Here is a 26277-nt window from a genome sequence, read left to right on the forward strand (position 1 = left end):
AGCATAGGGTGAATAGCAGTCCATGTACTATATGGTCTAAGAAAAAACCTTAATACATTTTTGCTCTAAAATAATTTTTTGGGGAACCAATAATTGCATGTTATAAATTTTACATTGAAATCCCTATAATGCGTTATGCAAGTCACCACCCTTTATTATGCACCCCAATTTAGTTAATTTGAAATTTAGTGCTAAACATAAAATATTTTAGTTAAGCGACAACAGTTTCAAATTACCTATGAACATTTGGAGAAGGGCGTACTCTGCGTTGCAGGTATAATCCACATCCCTTGCTAAAGGAACATTACATTGCTTTATTTCATCAGAGATGGGACAGAACCTTCTTGTGGTCAATGTAACATGTGTAATTTAATAAATACATTATTCATCTTATAATTCATTGTCCATCAACCACTATGTAAGCACTGTATAACAGTTTCTCTCTTGCAATACTTCAAACAGGTATACGGAACCTTTACCTGAAATTTTAATATAACTCTGGCCAGGAAAGATTGCCGGTCACAGAAAACTTGATCCCGATCTACAATCTCTGTCTTTCGTAAGGGGCTAGCAACTTCCGGGATAGTATCGTGTCAATGTTGAACGAAAAGACTTTTTGTTCAACATTAGCACGATCCTATTCCAGAAGTCGCTCGCATCTTAATAAAAACAAAGATTGTAAATCGACACAAGGTGCGCTGTGACCGGCAATCTTTCCTGGCGAGAGTTATATAGGTAACACCTCGGGTAATTCAGAACCTTGTTTGTCTTGCTGTATAATAACCTGAAGTTGTACCTACTAGTAACTTGAACAATAGGGCAGCTCATCATAAATTATCTTCCCCACTTGTATAACAAGAGATTTACTTACACAGGAGGGTAACAAGGGCTTTTACTTATCAATGTTCATGTCAATGACAATGTCTTTGTAAATAAAACCATTATTACACTCCAACAACTACGTATCTGATCTTAAGCATAGGTAGGTACATTACTAGTTACCTATAATAAATACTTACATAAGAAAGTGAACGGGAAATATCAGCAAACGTACACCTACCTAACTGAACAAAATTTCTATCAATGACATTTCAGAAAGTTGTTCACTTCTTATTTATGAAATTCTAATCAGAAACTTGAAACCCAGATAACTATTTGCAGTAATCTGGATGTAAACACCTACAAGAAAACGTAATGTATAATGCACTACTCTCTGTAATTAAATAAATGAATGTTTTTAATTTTGAATAGTATGACACACTTACTAGATATTCTTTCTTCATACATCTTTGCTTTTACTCCTTGTCTTGTGTAGCTAAAAATTTGTTACATAAAGTATCTTCATTTCAATTTTGTTTAAGATATGTGGGTTTGCTTATATGCAGTTCCATATATCTATAAATTATGATAAAAAGATATTTATTCTCGTTTCTTGCATGCATATAAATACCCTAAGTATAGAGAAAAATGAACAATTTATGCAGGTTTTCTTTCTACCGATTTCAAACAAACAAACCTACAAACAACACCGACACTCGATAGTGTAGTTCACAGACCATCAACGGTATTATAAATTCAATGGTTGAATGTTGAACTATATACATACTACACTCGCAGATAATTTGTAGCGTGACTCTTTACTATGAGAAATGTAAAATTAGAACCTACGACCTACAGTCTGCTTGGTGTCGCACTCATCTAGCTTTATGACGTAAAGTCACTAGTGACTTTAATAAGATTTTATAAAGGGATTAACCATCATATAATAGCTATTTATGTATCAAGTACATAAACTGAGTCTTTATGAACGAGCCGTTTATTTAGCCGAGCGTACATGCGAGCGAGACACAAATAAACAAGGCGAGTCCCCATAAAGCCTACTTATGGACGCGATATATACAAAGCCTTATGTATGACTGCAACAACCCTTAAAAATGAAAATTTCATGGAATTCAATAAACGATAAAATCTATATACCTATCATTGACAACAGATGTCAAGCATTTGTCAAGTAGGTATTTTTAAAATACTTGAATTTACCCTTACCTTGGATTGACACCTAAGTACGACTGTCACATTGACAGGCGGCCGTTTTACTTTATCATTATGGACTAGGCCATAATATTGCAAATCATGGCTACTAATTGCGACTGTAATCACTGCATTATCAAGCAGTCGTACATAAAATCATTGTGTGAATAAACAAATTTCATTTATTCTTGTTCCACATTCCACCTAAGCTAAGTGACTAATTACTAAGCAGGGGTTAGAACCGTTCCGTACTACTTAAGTAGAATTATTTTGTAAGGGTACCGGTACCGGTTCCAGTAGTGTGGCTTCAGTAATTTGCGGTTCCGGTTCTAGCTTTTTTTTCAGTTTTTAAGGGTTCCAACATAAATAAATAAAACCATTATTAAACAATATAAATTATTATTAATTATAGGAAAAAAATAATACACAAAATTAAAGTAGGTACATTATTCTTTTGTATAAACATATTTTTTAGGTTTAATTAAAACTTTTTATAGCTTACGTGTTCATTTCACCTCTGTCGCTGCCTGTCTTTTAAGCGTATATTTTAAGAATAAAATAAAAAAAACTATTGTTTGCGTTTTGTCCGTCCGTCCGTCCGCCCGCCCGTCCATCCGTTCGGGCCCACTTCTATCGTTTTGAACTGCTTCTAGGGGAATGGTCCTAGAGTCCTGGAATTTTTTGCAGTAGGTAGCCTATACTTTGAAGGTGTTAAAAGGTTGTTAAAAATTAATTTTATCTCTCATTGTATTCTAATTAAAAGAACCGTTTTCTACCAACTACTGCCTTTTTTCTGTCCTCTTATCAAAGTTGTGGGCGGCGAGGGGGGGGGAGGGAGTGGAACTAGTTTTATCCTTCATGGTACTCTAATGAAAGATCTCAACGAATGGAATTAATTTCTACCAACCATAGCCCTCCTCCTCGACCTCTTATCGTGATCGGGTATATTCCCTTATACTTCAAGAACGGATTGTCTTGTCACAAAGGGCGATTGAGACGCCTGCAAGAAATTAAGTATATCCATTGGTGAAGTTAAAACAAAAGCTATTTCGGTAAAAAAAATTCACAGATTTCGCAATCCTTGCAACCATCCGAGACATTGCAAATGATAACCGTATAACCTATAAAGTCATAAATAACCCTTCACACGGAATAATCTTGCTCCACTCGCTCGCAAGCTCGCTCGTGTCGCAAACGTAGACTTTCTGAATAATCATCGGCGTAACATGCTTGTAATACTATCACGGGCGATTTGCGAGAATTTTCAATTCGAATTAACAAAACCCCTGCGCACTGTTAAGTAAGTACCGTATCGACAGTATCCGCGAATTTTCCTGAATCTACCGATTTGCAGTCGAGTACGGTACAATCAACACTAGACGCGACACCACTGTCTTTTTTTCTACTCTGCAAACCTGGTCATTCATACCCATACCTACAAAACATAAGCATTTCCAATGCTAAAAATGCGCTTTATCTGCACAAGAGTTGTGCACAATTTATACCTACTTGTTTACTTTTAGTAGTAGTTTCAGCTATTCCTTTTTCTATACTGTCCTTTTCTTCAGCGGTAGTTTCAACTATTGCTTTTCTCACACACTCTTCAACCTTTTTACTGTTTTTGAGCCATTTTTGGTATTAGTTACTCAAACATATTTTATATTGGTTTAGTAATAAGAGTAGAAATTAGGATGGCAGCTCTGTAACAGTTTTGATTTTCGTATTATGAAATTTATTGTAAATTTTACAATTCTGAACATAATTTACAAAAAGGCGAGATTTTATTCTTGACAATTAAAGTCCATAAAGGATTAGTCACCGGCCATAAGGATTGAAAGCGGATGCTTTCCAGGAAGTATGATATGCTGAGTCTAAAATTCTCTAGAAGCTTGGTTTGTTATTATTACGGGTATCTTAAATTGAGTAGGATAGGATAACATGGCTACCTTTGATATTTTAAGCGGCAAAGCAAAGCGATGCAAGCTTTATATTATAGTGGAGTCGATGGTGTCCGTCTGTCCGTGAACACGATAACTGTCAAACGCTTGGACCGATTTGGTTCAAACTTCGCGCAGTTGACCTATATGCCACAAGTAATATGCCTATTGAAAATGGATCAAATCCAATGACCTCTTTGGGGTCACGCTTCTCTGTCCCTGCATACAGTAAAAAACGTACATACATGTTTTATACATGATTAAAAAGCTTACATTTTCAAGATTTTTTAACAACTTAGTAAAGTTCAATGTGAGCTCCGTTAGTTAGTTAGTCCAGACGACACTGACTGCCTGCCGCCATATATATATATATGCCTGCCGCAGCCGTTACGTCATTTCACGGTCAACGCTCCGCAGCGCTGCCAACTGTTGAGAGAAACATTCCCAATTCGTATGAGTAAAACTCTTTGAGCTGCTTGTTTCAAAGGAATTGATCAAATTTTGCTATCTTTTATAGTTTAAAAAATATTAATTTTTTAAACCCCGGAGTTCTTTTATAGACTCCCTGTATAATCAGATGTCTAGTCAGTTTTCAACAAACAGTGTACACAAAAAAGTATCTACAGAGTACATTTTAACAATATAATTAAGGAATATCCCCACGACGTAATTATATACACTGATGGTTCGAAAACGGAGAATGGAGTGGGAAGTGCCATATATGTAAATGGAGAAGGGTTTCACTGGCGGCTTAATACGGCACATACGGCGGAACTATATGGATTGTGGCAAGCGTTACAATACATATATTCGACACAATGTCATTAAAACAGCCTTGATATGCACAGACTCTTTAAGCATAGTGAGTTCATTAAATAAAAAAGTAACTTCGAACAACGCATTAGAGAATATAATATTAGCATTATTATATGATGTCTGCAATAAAAGTAATAAAACGGTAGTGATAATATGGGCACCTGGGCATGTAGGTATTGCCGGTGATGAAGAGGCCGATAGACCGAGAGCCCGCGTAGAAAATACATCGTCATGGGTACAAAAGGTTTGATGTAACCAAGCAGTAGAATGTCACCGTGCGATTCCAAAATCGCCCGTCTGCCGGCCGGCGGCGGTCAACTTAGCGCGGGGGCGAATTTTGAAAACTGTTCCAAATCACATAATACATCGTCATTGGTACACGTATGATTTTTTGCAATCTGATCCGGAAATATGTACAAAATTCGTAGTTGCAACGGCAGACGTTGTATCTGGGCAACTTTTCCGAGCAGACGCGATTAAAAACATTAAAAAATTATTAAATACCTCGTCATAAGGTACACGCTCGAATTATAGCTTAAAATAAAGCTCTTTGAATGTAGAATTTGGGAAAACTAACGAAAACGCGGCAGACGGTCGTATAACTATAGCAGACGCCTTTGAAATTTATAGCTCGATCTGCGTTTAACGCATTACTCCCCGTGCGATAAAGCGAGAGCGCTGTCACACAAGCACGCTCTGTCGTATAGGTACTTGCAAAAACGGAACTACAGCTGAAAGTAGGTAAAATGTAGGCATGCCACAAATAATGGGATTTATGAAATTTTCTCAACTGTCACAAAACATGACCAAAAATATGAAAACATATATTTCTACACTAGGTATACATGTAGGTAAATGCAGTATTAATATGTAAATAACGACTAACACAAGCTACAAAACGTTATATAAAAAAGTGTTTGGGAATTGGAATGCAAATATAGAATATAGAAAACGAATCTCATCACCAAAACTAGCAACAAAACAACAAAAAAGAAGAAAATTCATATCTGGGATAGGTATTCTGAAAGATAAATATAGTTCCTATTAATACTGTAATACACATGTATTTGGGAATACATCATATTATCGGCTTCACTCGTCTTCATCACTGGAGGATATATACAATCTTTCATCTTCCGGTATATATTCGGCAGCGGATGTGTCATTAGTTATGCATATTTCTTCCAGAGTTGAAGGCGTTTGTGGACCTACAAACCACTGAGGATACAATTTGTCATCGAGCAGCACCCAGCCGTGTTCTGTAGGATTGTAGAAACTGATATTCGCGTTGCACTGCACCACAGAGCACAGATTTGGTTAACACGTTTTATTTTACAGTGCAAAACATCTCTGCAAGGAGGCAGTAGACTGCCATCAAACTTTTTGAGACTGTCTAATGGATTAGTATGTTCATGTTTTGGTTTGTAATGATTTAATAATGTGTCAAATCTGGCTTCATTAATATTTTCATAATTGGGTTGATTATACATTTTGCATAAGAAATGTTCAATGCCGCTTATTTGTTCACTGGTCAGTTCCGGTGCATGTATTAATGAAGCCAGATTTGACACATTATTAAATCATTACAAACCAAAACATGAACATACTAGTCCATTAGACAGTCTCAAAAAGTTTGATGGAAGTCTACTGCCGCCTTGCAAAGATGTTTTGCACTGTAAAATAACCAAATCTGTGCTCTGTGGTGCAGTGCAACGCGAATACGGAATATCACCAAGTTTCTACAATCCTACAGAACACGGCTGGGTGCTGCTCGATGACAAATTGTATCCTCAGTGGTTTGAAGGTCCACAAACGCCTTCAACTCTGGAAGAAATATGCATAACTAATGACACATCCGATGCCGAATATATACCGGAAGATGAAAGATTGTATATATCCTCCAGTGATAAAGACGAGTGAAGCCGATAATATGATGTAAGTATTCCCAAATACATGTGTATTACAGTATTAATAGGAACTATATTTATTTTTCAGAATACCTATCCCAGATATGAATTTTCTTCTTTTTTGTTGTTTTGTTGCTAGTTTTGGTGATGAGATAAGTATTCGTTTTCTATATTCTATATTTGCATTCCAATTCCAAACACTTTTTTATATAACGTTTTGTAGCTTGTGTTAGTCGTTATTTACATATTAATACTGCATTTACCTACATGTATACCTAGTGTAGAAATATATGTTTTAATATTTTTGGTCATGTTTTGTGACAGTTGAGAAAATTTCATAAATCCCATTATTTGTGCATGCCTACATTTTACCTACTTTCAGCTGTAGTTCCGTTTTTGCAAGTACCTATACGACAGAGCGTGCTTGTGTGACAGCGCTCTCGCTTTATCGCACGGGGAGTAATGCGTTAAACGCAGATCGAGCTATAAATTTCAAAGGCGTCTGCTATAGTTATGCGACCGTCTGCCGCGTTTTCGTTAGTTTTCCCAAATTCTACATTCAAAGAGCTTTATTTTAAGCTATAATTCGAGCGTGTACCTTATGACGAGGTATTTAATAATTTTTTTCACTACTAGCGTCTGATGACATGATTATTAACCTTTTTTCCACTTGTAAAGTAGGTTTTCTCGGCATTTGTTCAAAGTGGTTAATAATTTTTTATTATTAACTAGTAGTCAATAATGAGAACTGTCACGCTGTCACTTTTAGAAAACACAACCCGAAATTTCGCTCAATAAACGTTTGGACAAGTTCTCTAAAACGAATAATTGCCACCATTCGCAATTTCCAGAGAAATTACATACCTAAAATTATCACATTTTGAACAAATTCGAACGAAATTACTCTTTGAAAAATCTCAATGACAGAACAAAATACGGCCTGTTTGACTTGTACTTCCACGTACTTGATTGTCATGTTAAATTAATAAACAAAAAATTCTGTCCAACCGTTCACTTTCTTATCAATATAATATGTTAATTTAGAGTATTTCAAGTGCTAGTAGTGAAAAAAATAGTATATATACCACGGTAGAGAAGTCTATTATTGCCTTCGCACCTTACACCCCTCGGCGCAAGCGCCTCGAGATGTAATCTTGGTGCTCAGGCAATAATACTGTACTTCTCTACCTTGATATATAATGTACTATTATTTAATTATGGAATAACTATCAAATCTACGGTGATCGGGTTTGTCATATTGTTTTGTTATCAAAAGAAGTGACCAAATACGGATTTTCAAAAAGATCGGATGAATTTTACTTAGTATAATAACCAATTGATCATCTTCGGGATTGCTTTTTTATATTTTTCCATAAAAAAAACAAGAACATTTGAAGATGAACGTTTCATAGCCATTGTATCTTATAGAAAATTCAATTCTAAACCAATTCATTTCTCTTCATTTTTTCCCTTAGAGTAAAAGTTAACGAGATAATTGAAGTCAAATGCGAAAAGAAACGACATCTTGGCATTTTTTCATCGTTTTTTGTTTATACATAACAATATATTCCGGGAGTTTTCGGCTAGGGGGACTATAGTTTTCGGATTCAGCGGATCTTTTTACATAGAAGACACTTGATTTCGTTGAGTGAAATGACAACAACCAGCTCAATCTGCCCAAAATGTAATTTGACTGCACTAAGTACTTTATGAATATTGACACAACAAATGCGATCGCGTGGCATTTGACGTCACTTTCATTCGTCCAATAGTGAAGCGTTTCGCAAATTTGAATTTCGTTCGCTTATTTTCCACTTTTGAATTAACATTTTTTGCAATTAAAAACAAACTAAACAAGAAACTAATGGTTTAAGTATATGTCAGGACAATAAATATGTGCTGGAGAAAGAATCAAGCAAATTTAAACCACATGCATATTCCCTATTGTCGCATCAATTTAATGAACGTATAGAAAAAAAAATACGCGTTCGGATTTGAACCTGGGTTGTCGCGATGTAAGCCAAGGCACAGATAAAATACCCAATTTGGGTATTTTATCTGTGGCCAAGGTTACAGTGACTTTATAAGGACAGTGGCGACAACTTATCATAATCCGCCATATTGGAGCTAAAAAATTGATTGTAAGATCAATATACCTTGTCATGTCAAATTGTGAGCGTAGAATAATAAATGTCAGTTTCATTTAAGTAAAGATTCTTGTTCAAAACGAACGGCGCAGAAATGATCGTTTAAAGCTTTGCAGAACAACCTATGGGAAAACAAATGCCTCCCAAATTCAAAAAGGTATGGGTATATGGAAAACGGTATAATAAGTATGAAATATGGTGCAATATCCAAAATGTACATATAAATAATCATTAAATTGTGTTTGACATTTCAGTGTCTTCTGTCACTTCTTGTCCCCTGTCGCGTGTTGCTCCTTCCGGACTTAAAAGTATTTCTTTAGTCTCTTAAATGGAAGACAAAACACGTTGATCTAGTCCACGGAGTACAAGAGATCAATATTCCATGTGCTCCAGCAAACATGAAACCAATTCAAACGTATTTACGATCACAATTGAATTTGCTGCTAAATTTCGGATAAGCTGCTTCTCTAACCAGTTTTCTATCTAAACTCATTAGGTATTTAGGGCTTCTGAAAAAAATTTTACATCAATTACCAGTCGTAAGGTTAGGCACAGTTTTACATCTAAAAACACTAAGCGAATTACATACCTTATAATATCGTAATAAATCCAAACTATATGCGTCTTTAAAAATCGAGTTTATATAAAACTGGAGACGGAAAACGTAAAATAAAGCAAATACAAGAAGCAAAGTGTAAACTAGTAACATGAAGCCGTGACAATTACAGGTGACACTGTCAAAACAGTATAATTAATAATTATAGCACGGAGTGCACCGCGTCGTTTTGAAGGTTTTCTATTGGCCAGTTTGGAATTTAGCTGCAATATGGCGACCGGAACCAACGACCAATCAAAAACGAGATACCCTGTTGTCGCCACTGTCTCTATAAAGTCACTGTAGCCAAGGTGAACGATTATACCATCTGCGCCAACGCGATAGATACTTATACCGATATAAGCAGTTCCACATAGTCTTGACAGCGTCCCTACATCCATACGCCACCTAGCAGCTAAGCGAAGGACTACGAGTTTGGCGACACGTAAGAGTGTCATCGCAAACAACCGAGTTTCCAGGTCCTGTGTATACGACCGTGTATATAATATATCTATGGCTTTGCATTTTTAGTACACAGCGCTATCTATCTTCAAGAGACTGTCGTTAACCAAGTAACTACACTTTACGATGTTAATTATTTACTAATTATGTTATAAAATTAGGTGACATCCCGTTTCCTACTATTTTCTTGTATTGTTCGTCTGTGATTTTAATTTAGCTTTTGTCGTAATGTTAAACGTATTGTTTTGCCTGGTTTACATTCATCAACTTTAAGCCAACACAACAGCAGTTAGGTAAACCAGTTCCTGTTCCTCAAAAATGAAAGTCATAACATCCGTCTTTTCGGTGTAATTTTGTAGGATTTAAACCTTATCAGTAAGTATCACCTTTACTCAATTATATAACGACACCGAATATAAAAATCAATGAATTGCTTGGAAAGCCTAATTTCTTGTTCACCTTAAAGTGCAAACATATGCCAAGTAATATCCTTATTTGCTTGTATTTAGAAAGTGCAGTAAATGAAATTTAATGTAAGTTTGACTTCAATGTTACGGTTTTCCAGTATTATAGTTTTTAAAATGAAATTATTTTGCGATAAGAACAACTTTGACATTTAAGATTGAGGTTATGTTATTTGCCATTTTTTAATGTTGACGTGTTATTGTTGTGAAGCAATTAAAGGGATAATGCTTTGTAGCTGCAAAGATGTCATGGTTAAAAAAACGTGGGCAAACAGCCAGCCCCAATCCTTTAGCTGCACCACCTGTTCAAATGTACAACCCGAATCAACATTCCAATTTGCAGGTTAGTATTAATTTATATATTTTTTTATTCGAGATTTGTCCTGTGTACCCACGATAAGCTAGATTTAAGTTTACTCGTTTAAATCGTAATCATCTAAAAAATGTTGTGTTTTAAAACTTGAGCTTACAAGTTTTATGATGCATAGGGCTTAAGGATTATATATTAAATTCTACTTTAGAATGTCTTTACAGTGTTTATACCTACCAAACTGTATCTGGGAATTATTTTCAATATTCCCATTCTATTTTGAGGCAAGGACACTTTGTAATTTATGCGCTGATCTACATTCATTGTAAACCTTTATATGACTTTATTAATTTATTATGATAATTTTACTGTGTTGTAATCGTGTAATTCAATGTTAAGATAAGCGTAGTAATGGGCCATAGTGCAAACTGGTCATCTGCACCTATGAAATGGTGTAACATTTTTTAGAGTTAAACGTATTGTTCCATATTTAAATAAAAGTTAGTGTGTTAATATAAACATAGATCGTAAATTAGCACATAAAAATTGAACAGGTCTTTTGATTATCGGAACATTAGAGGCATTTATACAGGGTGTTTTTTTGGCAGCTTTAGTTAAACGTTTCTGGGAAAGTAAAATAGGTAGGTTTTTGAAAATTTGTACTTAGGAGTTACTCTGAAGGCCGAATCGATGTAAAATATTTTCAAAATGGTCGCATTTTCGGAAACACTGGAAGTAGATAGTAACTTCGTTATTTTTAATGGCAACCCCTATTTTTTATTGCATTTTTGGATTCTACATGAAATTTCAGTTCTTTTGATACCCACATGTCGATATCTGCCATTTATGGTTTTTAAGTTATTTTCACTTTAAGAAAAGGAATGGTGGATGCAGATGGTACCTTGATAATTGATTACTTGAAAACGATTGCAGTGATGGCAATAGTGATGGCTACTCTGTAATTGGGCGCATGCCTGTTGAGGGCCCAGAACAAGAGAGGGATAATAAATAAAATAAAAATAAAAAATAGTCAGTAAAAACAAAACTGGGTGATAGAGGGGAGCGTAACAAGCACTTTTTCCAAATAAACCAATGGTTCAACGTGTTTCGTTTGCAAGCCACTCGCAAAAAAGTGGTGAAATTTGCATTTCTGGTTTGATTTTTCTCTCAACAACCATAAGAGGACTTGTGGCACATCTTTAAATAGGTTTGAGAGTACGCCCTTTCCGATTTTGTAAAATTTGTTGTAAATTTCTAATACCAGAGGGCGCACCCCTACATGGGAGTGCGAAAAAAAGTCTGATTTCGACGAATTTGGGGTTCTTGAAAATTCGAAAAAAAATTCCTTAAGACATAAGTATTTTGAGCAGTTGTACCATAAATTGTTTTGAGTACATTGTGTTGTAGCAATAATAATAATGCTGCAAACAGCACCAAACTTACGTTGAACTGAATTGTAAGTATATCTTTATTTTTGTGTTTTAGACTCAATGGCAACATCAAGATCTTCAGGCTCCATCTAGTAATAATTGGTATTCACAAACGCAGCCAAATCAGCAATCTTTACAACAGCCTCCTTATTCGCAGCCTGTTTTACAACCAAATAACTGGAATCGTTCGTATATACAACAACCCACAAATACATACAATCCGAATCCTACTAATCAATATACTGAACAATACTCTTCATATAATTCTTCATATTCTAATGAAAATAGTAGCTATCAACAAACAAATTACGCAAATCAACAGCCACAGAATCCCACGTATAATTATACTCAAACTTCGGAACCACAATCAAATGTTAATACTGATAGTTGGAATTGGGGATGGGGCGATGAAGATAATTCTAATGTTCAAAATTTACCGCAGGCAAATTCTACTTTAAATGTTAACCATGTCGAAAGTTCTAATGAAGAAACATGGAACTGGACCGTAGAAGATAGTAATACAAATTCTAGTGATGTACATGCTTTAGATAGTCATTCTTCCACTAGCACTAATAAAAATTCTGCGCATCAAAATACGCAACATACAGCTTCTCAACCTAGTGTCTTTCCACAAATGGGAAAATTGGCGGAGAAACATTCACAGTCGACAGATGTGTATTCCCAGGATTCCAATTGTGAAAGTAGTTTAAACCAACATTCGTTGGCTTATTCTGATCATCCAACTCTTAATCAAGCTGTAATCTCATCTACATTAAAACATAATAAAATTGATCATTTAACACCTCAGTGGTCCACAGAATCACAAATGTCACAAGATTCTTCTGATCTCCTACATACTTCTGAAAGTGACAAAAGTCATATGTTGTCTCGAAGCTCAACTATTAGCGAGTCACCGGTTTCTGGCCACGATATCAATTCAGAAAATGTGATAAGACAAGAATCACCGCAAAGTCGGCATCATGAAACTTCTAACGTTATGACCGAAACATCTTCATCTGACAGTGTATCGATGAATTATTATCGACAAGATGCTTACAGTTTACACCAGGAAAACAAGGAAGACATTTCTGGATTACAGGAAGAATTAAAGCAATATAAAGGCAACTCGACTATTCCTCCTCCTCCTATGACAAATCAGACACCCCCTCATGTTTTACCACTCACAGATGATAAGCCTAAAAATCCATATAAACTAAACACAGGTCTATCTCACAAATCTGCCAGTAAACATAATTTAGAGCCTAGACAATCTGGAAATCCAATTCATCAATCAAAGTATCCCGTATCACAAAGCCCCTTTAACCAATTGGTTAATTTGGAAACTTTACCTGACAATGCAGAACAACCAGACACAATTTCTCACATTTCTAAGAAAGTAGCAGTAAAACCATCAGTACACCAGTGGCCCGACAACAATGAGGTTGCACCAATAAATGATCGAAATCAATATTTGGAAACAGGACAGCTCTCAAACAATGAATGTAATCAGCCTCGCTCGTCTTCGCTAAACGATACGTCTGATTTAATACCACCTCCTGGTTTCACCCGAATGGTTTTAGGGCAAATGGAACAAACTGATAATCTAGGAAACCAAGATGAACCACCACCGGGACTCAGTAGAATGGTTTTGGGCGAAACGTGCGCCACTTCCTCATTACCAAAACCAGATAATGCGGAACCGTTACACAGAATGATACCAGGTGGTTCAAGTTCTCCAAAGCCCAGATACCAGCCTTCGAGTTATCCTGCGCCCAAGTTTGGGAACACACCACCACCACCAGAATCCGATTTAAATGTCCATGTTCCAAATCAAATCCGTTCAGCTACTATTGGAGCAGATACACCATCTGTTACTACAAATGTTGTTACTGGTGCTTCTATCGCTAATCGTTCAATGACTATCGGTGCTGATATTACAATGCCTTACAGTAGTACTAATTTAGAAAGCACTAAACCAAGCAGCAAAGTACCTAGTGCCTCAAGTAACTTTAACAACAATATACGAGAGACTAATTTAGAAGGTGCTAGTAACTTAGATGAAAAAATCACTACTCCTGTGGTAGCCAGACGAGATTCGATTGAAGGTGAAACTCAGGATAACTCTGTGACTAATTTAGTTAATTCTATTAGAGACCTTAACGTCGGTGAAAATTTAAATAACAGTACCAACTCCACGTTGCCGATAACTGAAAGGAACACAAGAAGACCGAGTAAACAGGAAAGTACGGATAGCGAGCAAGAAAGTGTGGCACGTGATCGAAAAGAGCGAAGATACTATGAAAAGCACGGTGATTATGATAGGGAGAGAAATAGAAGATATTCACCGTCACCGGATAGATACAGAGAGAAGAAATATGAGCGTACTAGGTACAGAGATCCTCGCTATGATGATGATACGGATTACTATAGTGACAAGGACCGTGACAGGAAACGTGATGATAAAGATAGGCGTGAAGAATTAGATAAGAAATATGGTAGTTTAAAACGGGATAAAGAAAAGCGCAGGAAAGAGCAAAGGAATTATAGGGATTACGGCAGAGATGGTCATAGAAAAGATTATTATCATCGATATGAAGATGAATACGATGACCATTCTAGGTATATAATTTTTACCGTCTGTATTATTGCATTATAAAAAATGTCGCAGGTCGAGGCCATCCAGTCGCTCTGATTCACTCCACGATTCTTATCGACAGGACCGTGATCGCCATCGTGATAAATATAGGCGCCACAGAGATCCATACAATATGCCGTACATGCAGGTAAGATCTATAAATTTCACCAGTCTCTTGCACTGATTATTAATTTATAGGGTTACTCTTACGATCCTTATAATCCGTATTATCAGCAATATCAATATCACTATTTAGAAAATTTAAGGCGAACAAATCCGCAAGCCTACGCCGAATGGTATAGAAAATATTACCAACAGAGTAATTCGCAGCAGAACTTTGGCAATGAAGACAGGGCATCTGTCCATTCAGGGCGAAGTTCTGCGAATGAAGAACTGTCTAAAGATCGGTAAGCTACATATTGATTGATGAATTTGTGCTTTTGTATTGGGGTGCCGTGTTTTTGTGGCTAATTAAAAATTTACTCCATTGTTGCACAACTAGCGAGTAATGATCAAAGATCTCAGTTGGTGAGCCATTCTCAAGAAGTTAATGTTGAGTAAAAGCATTGTAAATTGGGCATTTAAAATGTGTAAGAGAGAAGGCGGTAGAAAAGCCTGTAACAAACATTAATTCCAAAGGTAAGAGAAGTTCATCAATCACCTTGTCTGTGGTCTTTGATCATCGTTGCCTACAATGCCACTTATCACAGTGTAAAGATTGAACTGATGTCACTCTAGTAAGATTATTAGCACTCTTGCATATAATTTCTACTAAATAACGAGAACGCTTTTTCATACTAGAATTTTTAGCAAAGGGAAATATCACTTTGTACTGAGTGACCTAAATAAGACTGTTCCTCGGCCATATCTCGAGAACCGTTCGTCATATGACTTAGGGGTAAACAAAATTATTAGGTAAATCGGTCATGAACAATCGCTGGAAAATATTTTCAAGTTCTAAAATTGACCAACAGAGGGCGTAACTGCCATCTTAAATTTTAAAATTGGATTTTCTTTAAATTTCGCATAATAAACTAAAAAATGTTTTTCACATTTTTAAAGAGAACCAGTTTATCATTTTCGTAAAAATAAAAACCCAGTTATTTCAAAAACAAAGATGATGTGGGGCGTTCAATTGTTTTTGCAATAAACTGATTTAACCTCTTAACCGTTTGACCGATTTTAACAAATTTGGTATGGTTGAAAAGAGCATTCTTTGGGCAATGAGAATCAATCAAAATATAGTTAATTTAGTTGAATTCTTCTCCGCCAGGGGGCTAGTTTTGACACTATGACCCAAAATCCTTAAAAAATCAAATGCAATGATATGACTTTTTCTTTTTGAAAAAGTAGCCAAATAACATCCAAAGGGGCCAGTGAAAACCGTTTTTCAAAATCTCGTTCCTAACCTCAAATATTGGGAAATGAGATTAATTAATTAATTAATAAAAATGCTTAACTTGTATCTTAAACTTACTTTTTATGTATTTCCAGTATTCAGCCGTAATTTGTAAATTATTCTGTTGTGTTTACATTCAGAAAGTGCAGTTTTTTGAATTTGTAATCTTTTCTAAAATTCCGATTTCTAACCAAGAAGCATGTAATCTGCTGGCGATATATTTTGAGTATTTTCAAAATGCGACCATCACTGCCCGCATCTTCCATTTGCGTTATCCGAATCGACCACGAACCATCGCCGCCAGCATATTAAATGCTTCTTGGTTAGAAATCGGCATTTTAGAAAAGATTACAAATTCAAAAAACTGCACTTTCTGAATGTAAACACAGTAGAATAATTTACAAATTACGGCTGTAATTATTTTCTAATGCATCGTGTTTCATTTGTTTAATTTTCCAAGGCCTACCTAAAAGTGTAGGGTCCTTTTCCAAACACTCTTTCGCGCCATCGACAAATACCTACCGGAAATACATCATATAAGATACAATTTAAGCATTTGTATTAATTAATTAATCTCATTTTCTCAATATTTGAGGTCACGAACGATATTATAAAAAACGGTTTTCACTGGCCTCTTTGGGTGTTATTTGGCTACTTTTTCATAAAGAAAAAGTCATATCATTCCATTTGATTTTTTGGATTTTTTTAGGATTTTGGATCATAGTGTCAAAACTAGCCCCCTGGCCGAGAAGGATTCAACTAAATTAACTATTTTGATTCTTGTTGCCCAAGGAATGCTCTTTTCAACGATACCCAATTTGTTACAATTGGTCAAAGAAGTTAAAGCAGGTTATTGCAAAAACAATTGAACGCCCCGCCCCACACCATCTTTGTTTTTGAAATAACTGAGTTTTTGTTTTTACGAAATGATAGATAAACTGGTTCTCTTTAAAAATATGAAAAACATTTTTTAGTTTATTATGCGAAATTTAAAGAAAATCCAATTTTAAAATTTAAGATGGCAGTTACGCCCTCTGCTGATCAATTTTAGAACTTGAAAATATTTCCCAGCAATTCTTCATAATCGATTTACCCAATAATTTTGTTTACCCCTAAGTCATACGACGAACGGTGCCCGAGATATGGCCAAGGAACAGTCTTATTGGGTCATCCGGTACATTACAAAATTACTATACATAATGAAGTGCCAAACCAAATTTAAAAAAATGTTTGTCTACTTTCTTTTATACTTAGTGTAGATACTCTAAAAGGGAATTGCAGTGCGCTTGCTTGTATACAAAATACTCCCTTAAAGTTTTCAGCATAATGATCCTGAAACGGAACGAAAAATATTCAGCTTCCTTTTAATATTAAAATATGTAATGGTTCTAAAGTGCAGTTTACGTTATGTGGTTTTGCTTACGATCTCTCTTGCGACTTGTCATGTTTTCGGATCCAATCATATTTGTTTGTAGCAAATCATATTATAACATAAACAAAAAACCACTAACACAATCCCTAATAAAAGTCCAATCAATAATCGTACGAAAAATCATACGGGAAATCGTAAGCAAAATCACATGATGTAAACTGCACTTACTACCAAGGGAGGGAGGAGCTATATAATAGTAACTAATGATCTCCGCATCGCGCCCGTGCACGCCGGGCATGCTAATTTTTGCACATGGTCCAAAACTGCTCTGGTGGTTGCAAGTCTGGTTCCAGGCTATTTGGTTCATTATGGTGCAGAGGCCTGCCACAAGGAAGGGCTTTTGTCTGCGTTTAGTACTAAAACTGTCATAAGTAGTAAAAAATCAATCTTTGAATTACATACCATAGTTGTATAGGACTGAAAAGTGCAACCTCAAACTTCCCGCCACTTTGACCTTCGAAAAATTTAATAATAATAATAATAATAATAATAATACTTCTTTATTTCTTAGTATATACAAATGAAGTCTTTTCAATGCATAAGAAGAAATACGTCCTAATGTATTACATTTACCTACTATTCTAAAAATTCGTTAATGGAATAGGGTTCCATGTTTATTAAAAATTGTTTTAGTCTTCTTTTAAATTCGTTAATATCCCTAATCGGTTTAATACTTTCTGGGAGATGGTTAAAGAATAAAAACTATTGGTATTTTTGGGGAAATTGCAAAGTGGCTTATGACAGTTCGATTGAAATGATATGAAGACTCCCTTCCGAAGATATTTACTAGGTAGTTGTTTAGAGATTTTGATGTGTTGAAAAACATACATACATTACACAATGTAAAATTCCTACAAGTAAATCTCAAGGAAAAAACAATTTTCCAATTAAATTCTTGTCCTTTCTAGAACCAAATTTAACAGTCTTGTCCGTGTAGTGGTTTATGATAAAAATTAGCAAATGTTGCTGTGTTAGTAGACCAGCCAGCTGTTCTACAAATTTTTTCGAGACTAACCCAAGATCTATAGGCGGCTGAAGTTGATGCATGTCTTGTTGAGTGTGGTTTGTACCTGTGGGTATCAATTCCTGCTTCAGTTAAACTTTCTTCAACCCAGCGGCTAATTGTTTGTTTGGATGCTTTCCTATGTTTACCGAGTTTACCCTAATAGGTGACAAAAAGGAAGTCTTGGTTATCCCGGAGGCATATTTCGGAGGTAAGTCAGTACAGGTCCTGGGTCCCAAGTACTATTGTATCTTGGTGTAGCAGGTCGTAAACACGAAATGCCTTTAAGCAATCTTTCGATAAGTGGACTTGTTCCCAAGTCATGCTGATCAGCGAAAAGGCTGATTTATGGCAATGTACCAAAATGTTGGCTACTTTCATCTAAGGTATGTTGTAAGAAGGCGATGATGTCTGGTACAGTGGTTTCAAACATGGATATTTGTTTCTTTAAACAAAAGTTCCACCACAAACGGTAGATAATGTTATTCTGTTTTATTTTGTGTGAATCCTTGCTGGATAATTTTATGACAACTAGGGAAACGTTTTTGTGGGTTTTGAGACTTTGTGTTTCCCTATTAAGACCAAGACTGGGAAGGCCAGTTTGGTAAAACAATGATTCTCTCAGCTTTGTCATGTATAATTTTTTGAATACCATGCAGGGTTAAACAGAAGGGGGGGGGGGAGTGTAGAAATTTAAGGGTGAACTCATCTACTGCAACTGAGTAAGGATATTATGTGCCAGGAAATAAACCTTGGGCACTTGGCATTTATATAAGGACCAAGATGTCATTGTCAGGCTGTCCAAATCCCTACAAATAATCATGAATGCTTCATCCGAAGGCACCATTCAATGTTCTTTTCACAACTTTTATTATATACATTTGGAAGCTACAGTCTTAAGCTATTTTTCAACATATTGGGGCACTTATCATAGCGTGGTACAAATGTTTTCATTTCAACTTTGTATACATCCGCCACCTGACACTTTAACCACTGGTTATCGCCGGCTTGAAGTTTGGCATCGCTGTCCATGTGCTATGTTGCCCGCTTCATCGCTGGGAGAGGTGGAAGTTGCTTGGCGCTAGATCTCGAGCTGTATGGAGGATGATCAAAAATCTCCCATCCAAAATCATCCAAGAGCTGTCCAGTTCGGTTGACTGTGTACGGGCGGGCGTTGTCGTCGAACAACAATACTTCCACCTCTTCCCAGCGATGAACACTTGGCTGGAAACGCAGCGGTTCGATAGGGACGCCGAACTTCATGTCAGCGTTATCCAGTGCAGGTTAAAATCTCAGGCGGCGGATTTATAAAAGTTGGAATCAAAACAATTGTACCATGCCACGCTATGATAATTATGTTGGTAAATAGCCCAAGAGTGTAGCTCCCAAATTTATATAATAATAGATTTTTTTTAAAATTCTTTATTTTAAAATATCTGTTACTTTCTGGACAACCCTCGTATTACTTAAGAGAAAATAAATCTCTTACAATCCTATTGCCAAAACAACAATATTCAAATTAATTAATGTAACAGCCAGATCTTTATTAAGGATCCTCAGATCCTTTATAGTTTTTTATTGTCGTCTGTCCGTATGCGCTATAACTCTTTTTAAAAGTGGCCGATTGTGTTGAAATTTGATGTACAGGTACTTTGACATTAAGGACGGACGCTATTGATTTTCAGGAAGCTGGTGCAACGGGAACAAAAGTTATAGGACTTCGAGTGAATCGGGAACAGGAAAAATTGTGGGCTCAATATAATAGAAATGAACATATTTAATTCCCTAGGTCATGTATCGAGTTCGGACTTTCGCTAGATTATTCCCTAAGACTCTTAGATGTGTAACAATCAGAGCTCGAATTGGGCCGGAACGAACCGGAACGGTGAACGGATTCCGGTTCGTGATATTATTTTAACACATCGTTCCGTTTCATAATATTTTCGTAAAGATTGTGCCGGTTCGTAAATTAGAAAGCGAACGGCAAACATTCGGAATGCTGTTACTATTAAAAAAATTGCAAATGTTTTACTAATTATCCAATCGTACTATACAATATACAAGTTCAGATTTTGCATTTACATAAATTGTCGTAAATAGACAATAAACGTGTATCACTCATTGGAGTGGGGGCAGAAAAATAAATCCTTGAAAAATAGATTTTGTTATAGGTATATTCCCAATTTCATAAGGATAAAGGATCCAATACATGCCCCCCCCAACCAAGTTCGCTGGGAAAAAGACTGAGAGCATTATCTCAATGCCCGTGACATGAATTTGATGCATTTTTGTTAACTATAATATGTATTTTGATATAACAAAAGTAGTTGTTGAAAAAGTGATGGTAATATTGACGATCCTTCGACATTTCTATGTATCGGTTTATTTGTTTTAAGAAGTTACTTTGTTTGCATAAAATTGGGCGCCCTTCAGAAGAGATTTTGTCATTTAAATGTAGACATAGGGAAAAACAATACACATAAATTCCTATGTCTACTCTTTGATAAATATTAAATAGCACTATATATGATGCGAATAACCAAATATTATGCTCTTCGCACCAACGCCAAATTTTTCTTGTTAATCCATTCAGCTTTGGGAATTGAATTCTTCCCATACTATTACCATATGAGACGGCTGTTGTGTTATCAGCTTGTATTAAGACATTACAGTTAAAGAACTTACAAGTAAAACATGTTAGTCCATTACAGATGGCCAGGAGTTCTAGACAATTTATATGACTTGTTCTTTCTATCTGTCGCCAAAAACCATGAGTGTATTCCTCATTTGAATGAGCCCACCCAGTGAGAGAACTATCTGTGGAAATTTCTAGAGCCTTCATAATGTTATTGTAAGAATCTGAGATGTTGTGATTCCACCAATTTAGGTCTTTATTTTAGTTGTTTATTTACGTTTATTGATCTCTTACAAGATATAAAAGTAAGAGATATGTGAACTGATAGATTGAGAATATAAGAAAACGTTTGCCTAGCTAATGACACAGAAAATCAGATATACTATAGTAACCTATGTTTCGCTTTGGTTGGCGCTTCTGTGGATAGATACACTTACCACTTGCTTCAGTCAGCGTTAATCGATGTTGTGTTCCTGCATCGGTCTTTGGGCGGAACTGGCGTTGTCCGTTTAAATGATGCTGACGAATCGAGTAGTTGGTGCTATAGTCGTATGGTTTTTTGGTTCCTCCTCTAAGAGCAGTGGAGGATCACCCACTGGCGTAAAACGGTGAGGGGCGCAGCTCTTTTCCTGCTCTTTCTAGATGTTTGTTTGTATACCTTTTCCCAAAGCACACTTAGTTTAGTTTAAGTGGAACTTATATTTACTGCTAGTATCTGTCCGAATTTCGCGCGTTACTATAGCAATAATGTCATGTGTCACCTTAACTATATCTTTGAATACCACTAAGTACGCGCTAAGTATGAGTAAAGTGTAAAGCGGATTTATAGTTCCGTAGCCGTAAGAACGGAACCGTAAAATCTTACGTTAACGAAAATTATACGATTTATAGTTACCGTAGTGGTAAGAGATGAGCTTACGTATTAGTGCGAAACGAATTCTGTCATTGTCTGTCATCTGTCAGTAAGAGTAACGTGCATTTCAAAATAATAATAACCAACAAAGTGTCAATAATTATTGTAAATAAACGAAACGAACGTCAGGATAAACTCAACTGTTTGAATTATCCGAGTACTACCGAAGACAAGCGCGTTAGCACGATTTACCGTAAGAAATAAGATTTGTGCATTTCCTACGTACCGTAACCGTTCTAACGCAACGTTAACGCGAATTATAAATGTTCACACCCAACAAGTAGGGTTTAATTCCAAACGTTACGGTACGGTGTTGCGGGTACGGAACTATAAATTCAGCTTTAGTGTAACTTATAATATCTATGAATTCCACCCTAAGACCATAATTTTTGGAGGAGAAATAAAGCCAACCAATTTGGGTTGGCAACTTAGTTTTGCCAGTCCCTTAGAGGGTAGGTACGACCAACGCGAAGCAACTGCCTTATGCAGGTTGTAGGTCGAACTAATATTGTTGCTGGGATCGTCTCCTAGTATGGTTATGGTATCTTCGGAAAGATTTTGCTCTGGGTCCGTTTAATTTTTTATGATCAAAGTATCAGGGTCTAGACCTGACTTTACAGGATGTTAGCAAAAGTGACTGTTCAAGTTGCGCTTATTTGAATCACTTTCATTGTCAGAACAATGTGCGTCTCGGACTTGAAGTTCATTCCTTGTCGAGTCGTGCGAGGTGACGTGACATACTCCTCCTAGCAAGGAGATTTCGAGTCGCTTGGACTTCGAATATCTCTAGAAAAAGTGCAAGAAGACGCACTGTTGACTGGCGACGCACGTGTGTTCGTGTAATAATTTATTTATTTATTATTATCCCTCTCTTGTTCTGGGCCCTCAACAGGCTTGCGCCCAATTACAGAGTGACCCGCATAATGCCTTTTAAAGGTGCCTCTGCAGAAGGTCTTAAGTTGTTCTGTACTACTCCGGTATTTACCTTACAAATTAGGAAAACTGCAGGAAAATAGGTTTTCGGAGTAGCCGGCAGAATGCTCGAAACTGGTCTTAAGGCAATTCCCATCTCTGCCACAGATGAAAAATTCACCTCAACCCGACCTCCGGATTTATAGTCCAACGCTCTACCACTGAACCATAAAGCCGGTAATGCTTGGACGAGCTGGCAATGGAGGGAGAGAACGTACGCTCGTCTTCAACAAAACGACACTTCGCAGCTCGTATTGAAGTGTATCTAGACGCCATAACTTCGGCAGATATCTTTCTCTACTATGACTACGGTTTCGTTTTTTCGATTTGCTCATTGCGCTAAAAAGACACCAGAATAAAGAAAATGCTTACTATAAATTTATGATTCTAGTGAGAGACGAGAGGCGTACAAGTAACGATCAAGCAAGCGAACGAATTGCACGCGCCACACACAAACAGATGAATGACATTCGCAGCAGTCAGCAAGGCAGTTCAGAGGGAACCCAGCTATTTTTAACTTCCTTTAAAAATGTGTGAATGTTGCTTACATCACAGACGTACTACCTAGTAAATATCTTCGGAAGGGACTCTAAAATATCATTTCCTAAAAGCAACATATTGAAAGTTTTGCTAGTGATCATTGGTCAATACATAGGTAATGCGACCTTGACCTCACAAAAATGTCAAAATATGTTAACGATTCGACCCATTTTGAACACGTGTTTATTGGTTTATTCTTTAGTTTTTAAAAATCCTTCATTTGTGTAGAAAATGAAGAGCAGTTTCCGGGAGTCCATGCTGGAGGGTGGTACGACTAATTAGAAAAGTGGTTCATTTTTTTCGCGAGAAATGTGCTTAGTGTTGTACCGTTGTGTTGTTGACTTTTAATCAATGAAGCCAAAATTTCACCACAGGCTGTTTACCATAGATTAATTGAATCAGGAGCGTAATAGTTTGCACCTTTGCTATTCACAAAATTTGAAAACTTTATGTGGCAATTCTGTGCAACAGACATTCTATTTTATATGGAACGAACAACAAAGTTTTGATTCAGAGAAGACTGGAAATTTTAGGTCATGTGTAATATTATTTTTAAGTTGGTAGGTAACAAGCGATCAAAACTGAGTGGCGGTTGAGTCGCCTTTAGAAGTTCAAGTTACGTATGATTTCCCATGTAAACAAAAACTCCAAAGGTGACTCGACAGCAACTCATTTTTGATCGCATAGTGTTAGAGCTACGCTTGTCATGGAGAGAATTACAATTACCTTAGACCATATAGTACATGGACTGCTAATTGTAACTAAAATATGATCAAAGACATCGCCTAGGTATGTGAGTTTCAGGGTAAACGAGTCTGTCCGAAATTGTCCGATGGGGCACGATTTGAGACTGTCCACCTATAAATTAACAAACGTCAATTAATTAATCGCCTAGATAAAGCTATAAAAGCTACTCTTTACGCAATCCAAGTGGTGTTCATACGACTTTAGTTTACCCTGCGATTCACATACCCACGACTACAGTGCCCTCTATCCGTGACCACCCATTTGGTATTGAAAGCATAGGGCTAATAGCAGTCCATGTACTATATGGTCTAAGACAATTACACATGACCGGTATGTCTCTCTCTCTCTTTCAAGGCCAACTATGAATCAACATTTTGTTGCTCACTCGTTACAACATATAATGCATTGTATGACATCGGTTCCCTTTTTACCATTGTGATAAGCTTGATTATTTTTAGACTTTACACAGCAAATAACCATTACATTTTGAATACACATTTGTTGTAGCTTATTCTTCTTTTTTGTTCTTATCGACCACATACTTTGCTAAAACGCCAACATTTTGAGGTACACCCTAATCTTACACTTTATTTAAAATTTTCGCAAAAAATTGTGATTGATTCTATTTAGGTATTCACGTCAGAGTTATTACAACCAGGCGAGCTTGAACTACTACCGAGAGCCTCACATTCATAGCATTTTAGACCATTATGCCCCCGACGAGTCTAGGTGAGATTATTCTCAACCCTCAACTTACATTTTTCAACTGTACAGTAGATACATTAATAATTGTTGCTTGATCCACTAAATGTAAATTATTAAATTAACGAAATTTGTATTGAATAGAATTTTGTTGGGGATTACTAAATCGGTGTAAGAGAAGGGTATTGACGGGAATGCATTGAAGAAATTGATGTTTGTGTGAGAGAAGTTGGGTAAATGGCTAAATGTTTAAATTATTTGCTATTCTGCTTTATTTCCTCCATACACAAGGCATGTGCATGTCAGTGCATATCACCAACGGTAAATGTGTGCATGTTTTAATCTTTGGGCATGTAAATGCATGAATTGAGTAAGCGCTTTATGACTCATGTGTAACCTAATGTTACGGTACTAAAATAATTTTCATTTTTATTAACACTTTTTGAAAAGTTAAATATTTCGAATAGTAGAAATAGCATTGTTTACTCTCGTAAAGGTGACTAAATTAATGTTTTGTTTTGATCGTACAAAAAGTAAATCAATTGTCATTTTCATTTTGCTAAGTGGTGGTGGTATATTACTAGCTTGTGTGGTGTTTATTGTTAACATTTATTCCGTTTGCTACTCACAGCTTGTCAAACTGGTGTTCTTAGGGTATGCAATAGATTTTTTCACTGTACGAAGAATGCAGCTTAAATACTAATGGATTGACTAACAAACAGAATTTTTAAAATGTTTAGTTGTTGAAGCATAGGGTGTTAGTTATAAAAGTGCTATTGCATTTTTATTGCTCAACAGTCAACATAAAAAAGTGTCAGTACACAGGCGATGGGCGAAGAAAATAAAAATTTTTCGTTAAATCATCAACATATTTTGTCCTTAAATAGTTTGACAAACTTTGTATGAATTTTTTTATCAATTGTGAAATAACTACTCAACCCTCCTTATGGCATCACAGTCTTGTAAGATGCTCATTGTGTATGTTCTTCGATTCCAAATGTTGCATTATTACATAGTTTGAAAGTGTGATGTCAAATCACAAAAAGCAGGCAAAGGGATATCAGCGAACTTTCTAATCAGAAAACAGCCTCACCAAATCCATAGCGTCATCTCACCCGTCGCTTCATTATCAAAAGGCATGGCAACCCTAAAGATGTTGGGTGATATAGGTCGAAAGTTACCAAGTGTAACATAAGCCCA

At 36.2% G+C, this 26277-nt stretch overlaps 1 protein-coding gene and 1 long non-coding RNA gene across 12 annotated transcripts in view; one reads left to right on the forward strand and one right to left on the reverse strand.

The window, feature by feature from the left end:
* Positions 1 to 77: 77 nt before the first annotated feature.
* On the reverse strand, positions 78 to 1566 carry LOC116164279. Of its 3 annotated transcripts, XR_004143855.1 has the most exons (4): positions 1451 to 1566; positions 1266 to 1395; positions 1061 to 1213; positions 78 to 1002 (listed from the first exon to the last, which is right to left on the reverse strand). It is a non-coding gene; the product is annotated as an uncharacterized LOC116164279 (long non-coding RNA). The 3 variants fall into 3 exon arrangements; XR_004143856.1 differs by having other exon boundaries at positions 78 to 1179; XR_004143854.1 differs by having other exon boundaries at positions 78 to 1213.
* An 8420-nt stretch (positions 1567 to 9986) lies between these two features.
* LOC116163652 overlaps positions 9987 to 26277 on the forward strand; it is a 42180-nt gene continuing 25889 nt past the window's right edge. For 4 of the 9 annotated variants that reach the window (XR_004143784.1, XM_031477695.1, XM_031477690.1 and 1 more), the window contains exons 1-6: positions 9988 to 10270; positions 10596 to 10702; positions 12155 to 14718; positions 14768 to 14882; positions 14933 to 15141; positions 25006 to 25104. Coding sequence is in view for 8 of the 9 variants with exons in the window: in XM_031477695.1 (XP_031333555.1) it covers positions 10604 to 10702; positions 12155 to 14718; positions 14768 to 14882; positions 14933 to 15141; positions 25006 to 25104 (3086 nt within the window). In the remaining variant the exon portion in view is untranslated. Of the gene's footprint in view, positions 10271 to 10297; positions 10429 to 10595; positions 10703 to 12154; positions 14719 to 14767; positions 14883 to 14932; positions 15142 to 25005; positions 25105 to 26277 lie in introns of those variants that run through there. The other 5 variants (XM_031477691.1, XM_031477692.1, XM_031477694.1 and 2 more) reach the window with 5 other exon arrangements.

This window comes from Photinus pyralis, unplaced genomic scaffold (assembly GCF_008802855.1).
Source record: "Photinus pyralis isolate 1611_PpyrPB1 unplaced genomic scaffold, Ppyr1.3 Ppyr1.4_LG2, whole genome shotgun sequence".
NCBI lineage: Eukaryota > Metazoa > Arthropoda > Insecta > Coleoptera > Lampyridae > Photinus > Photinus pyralis.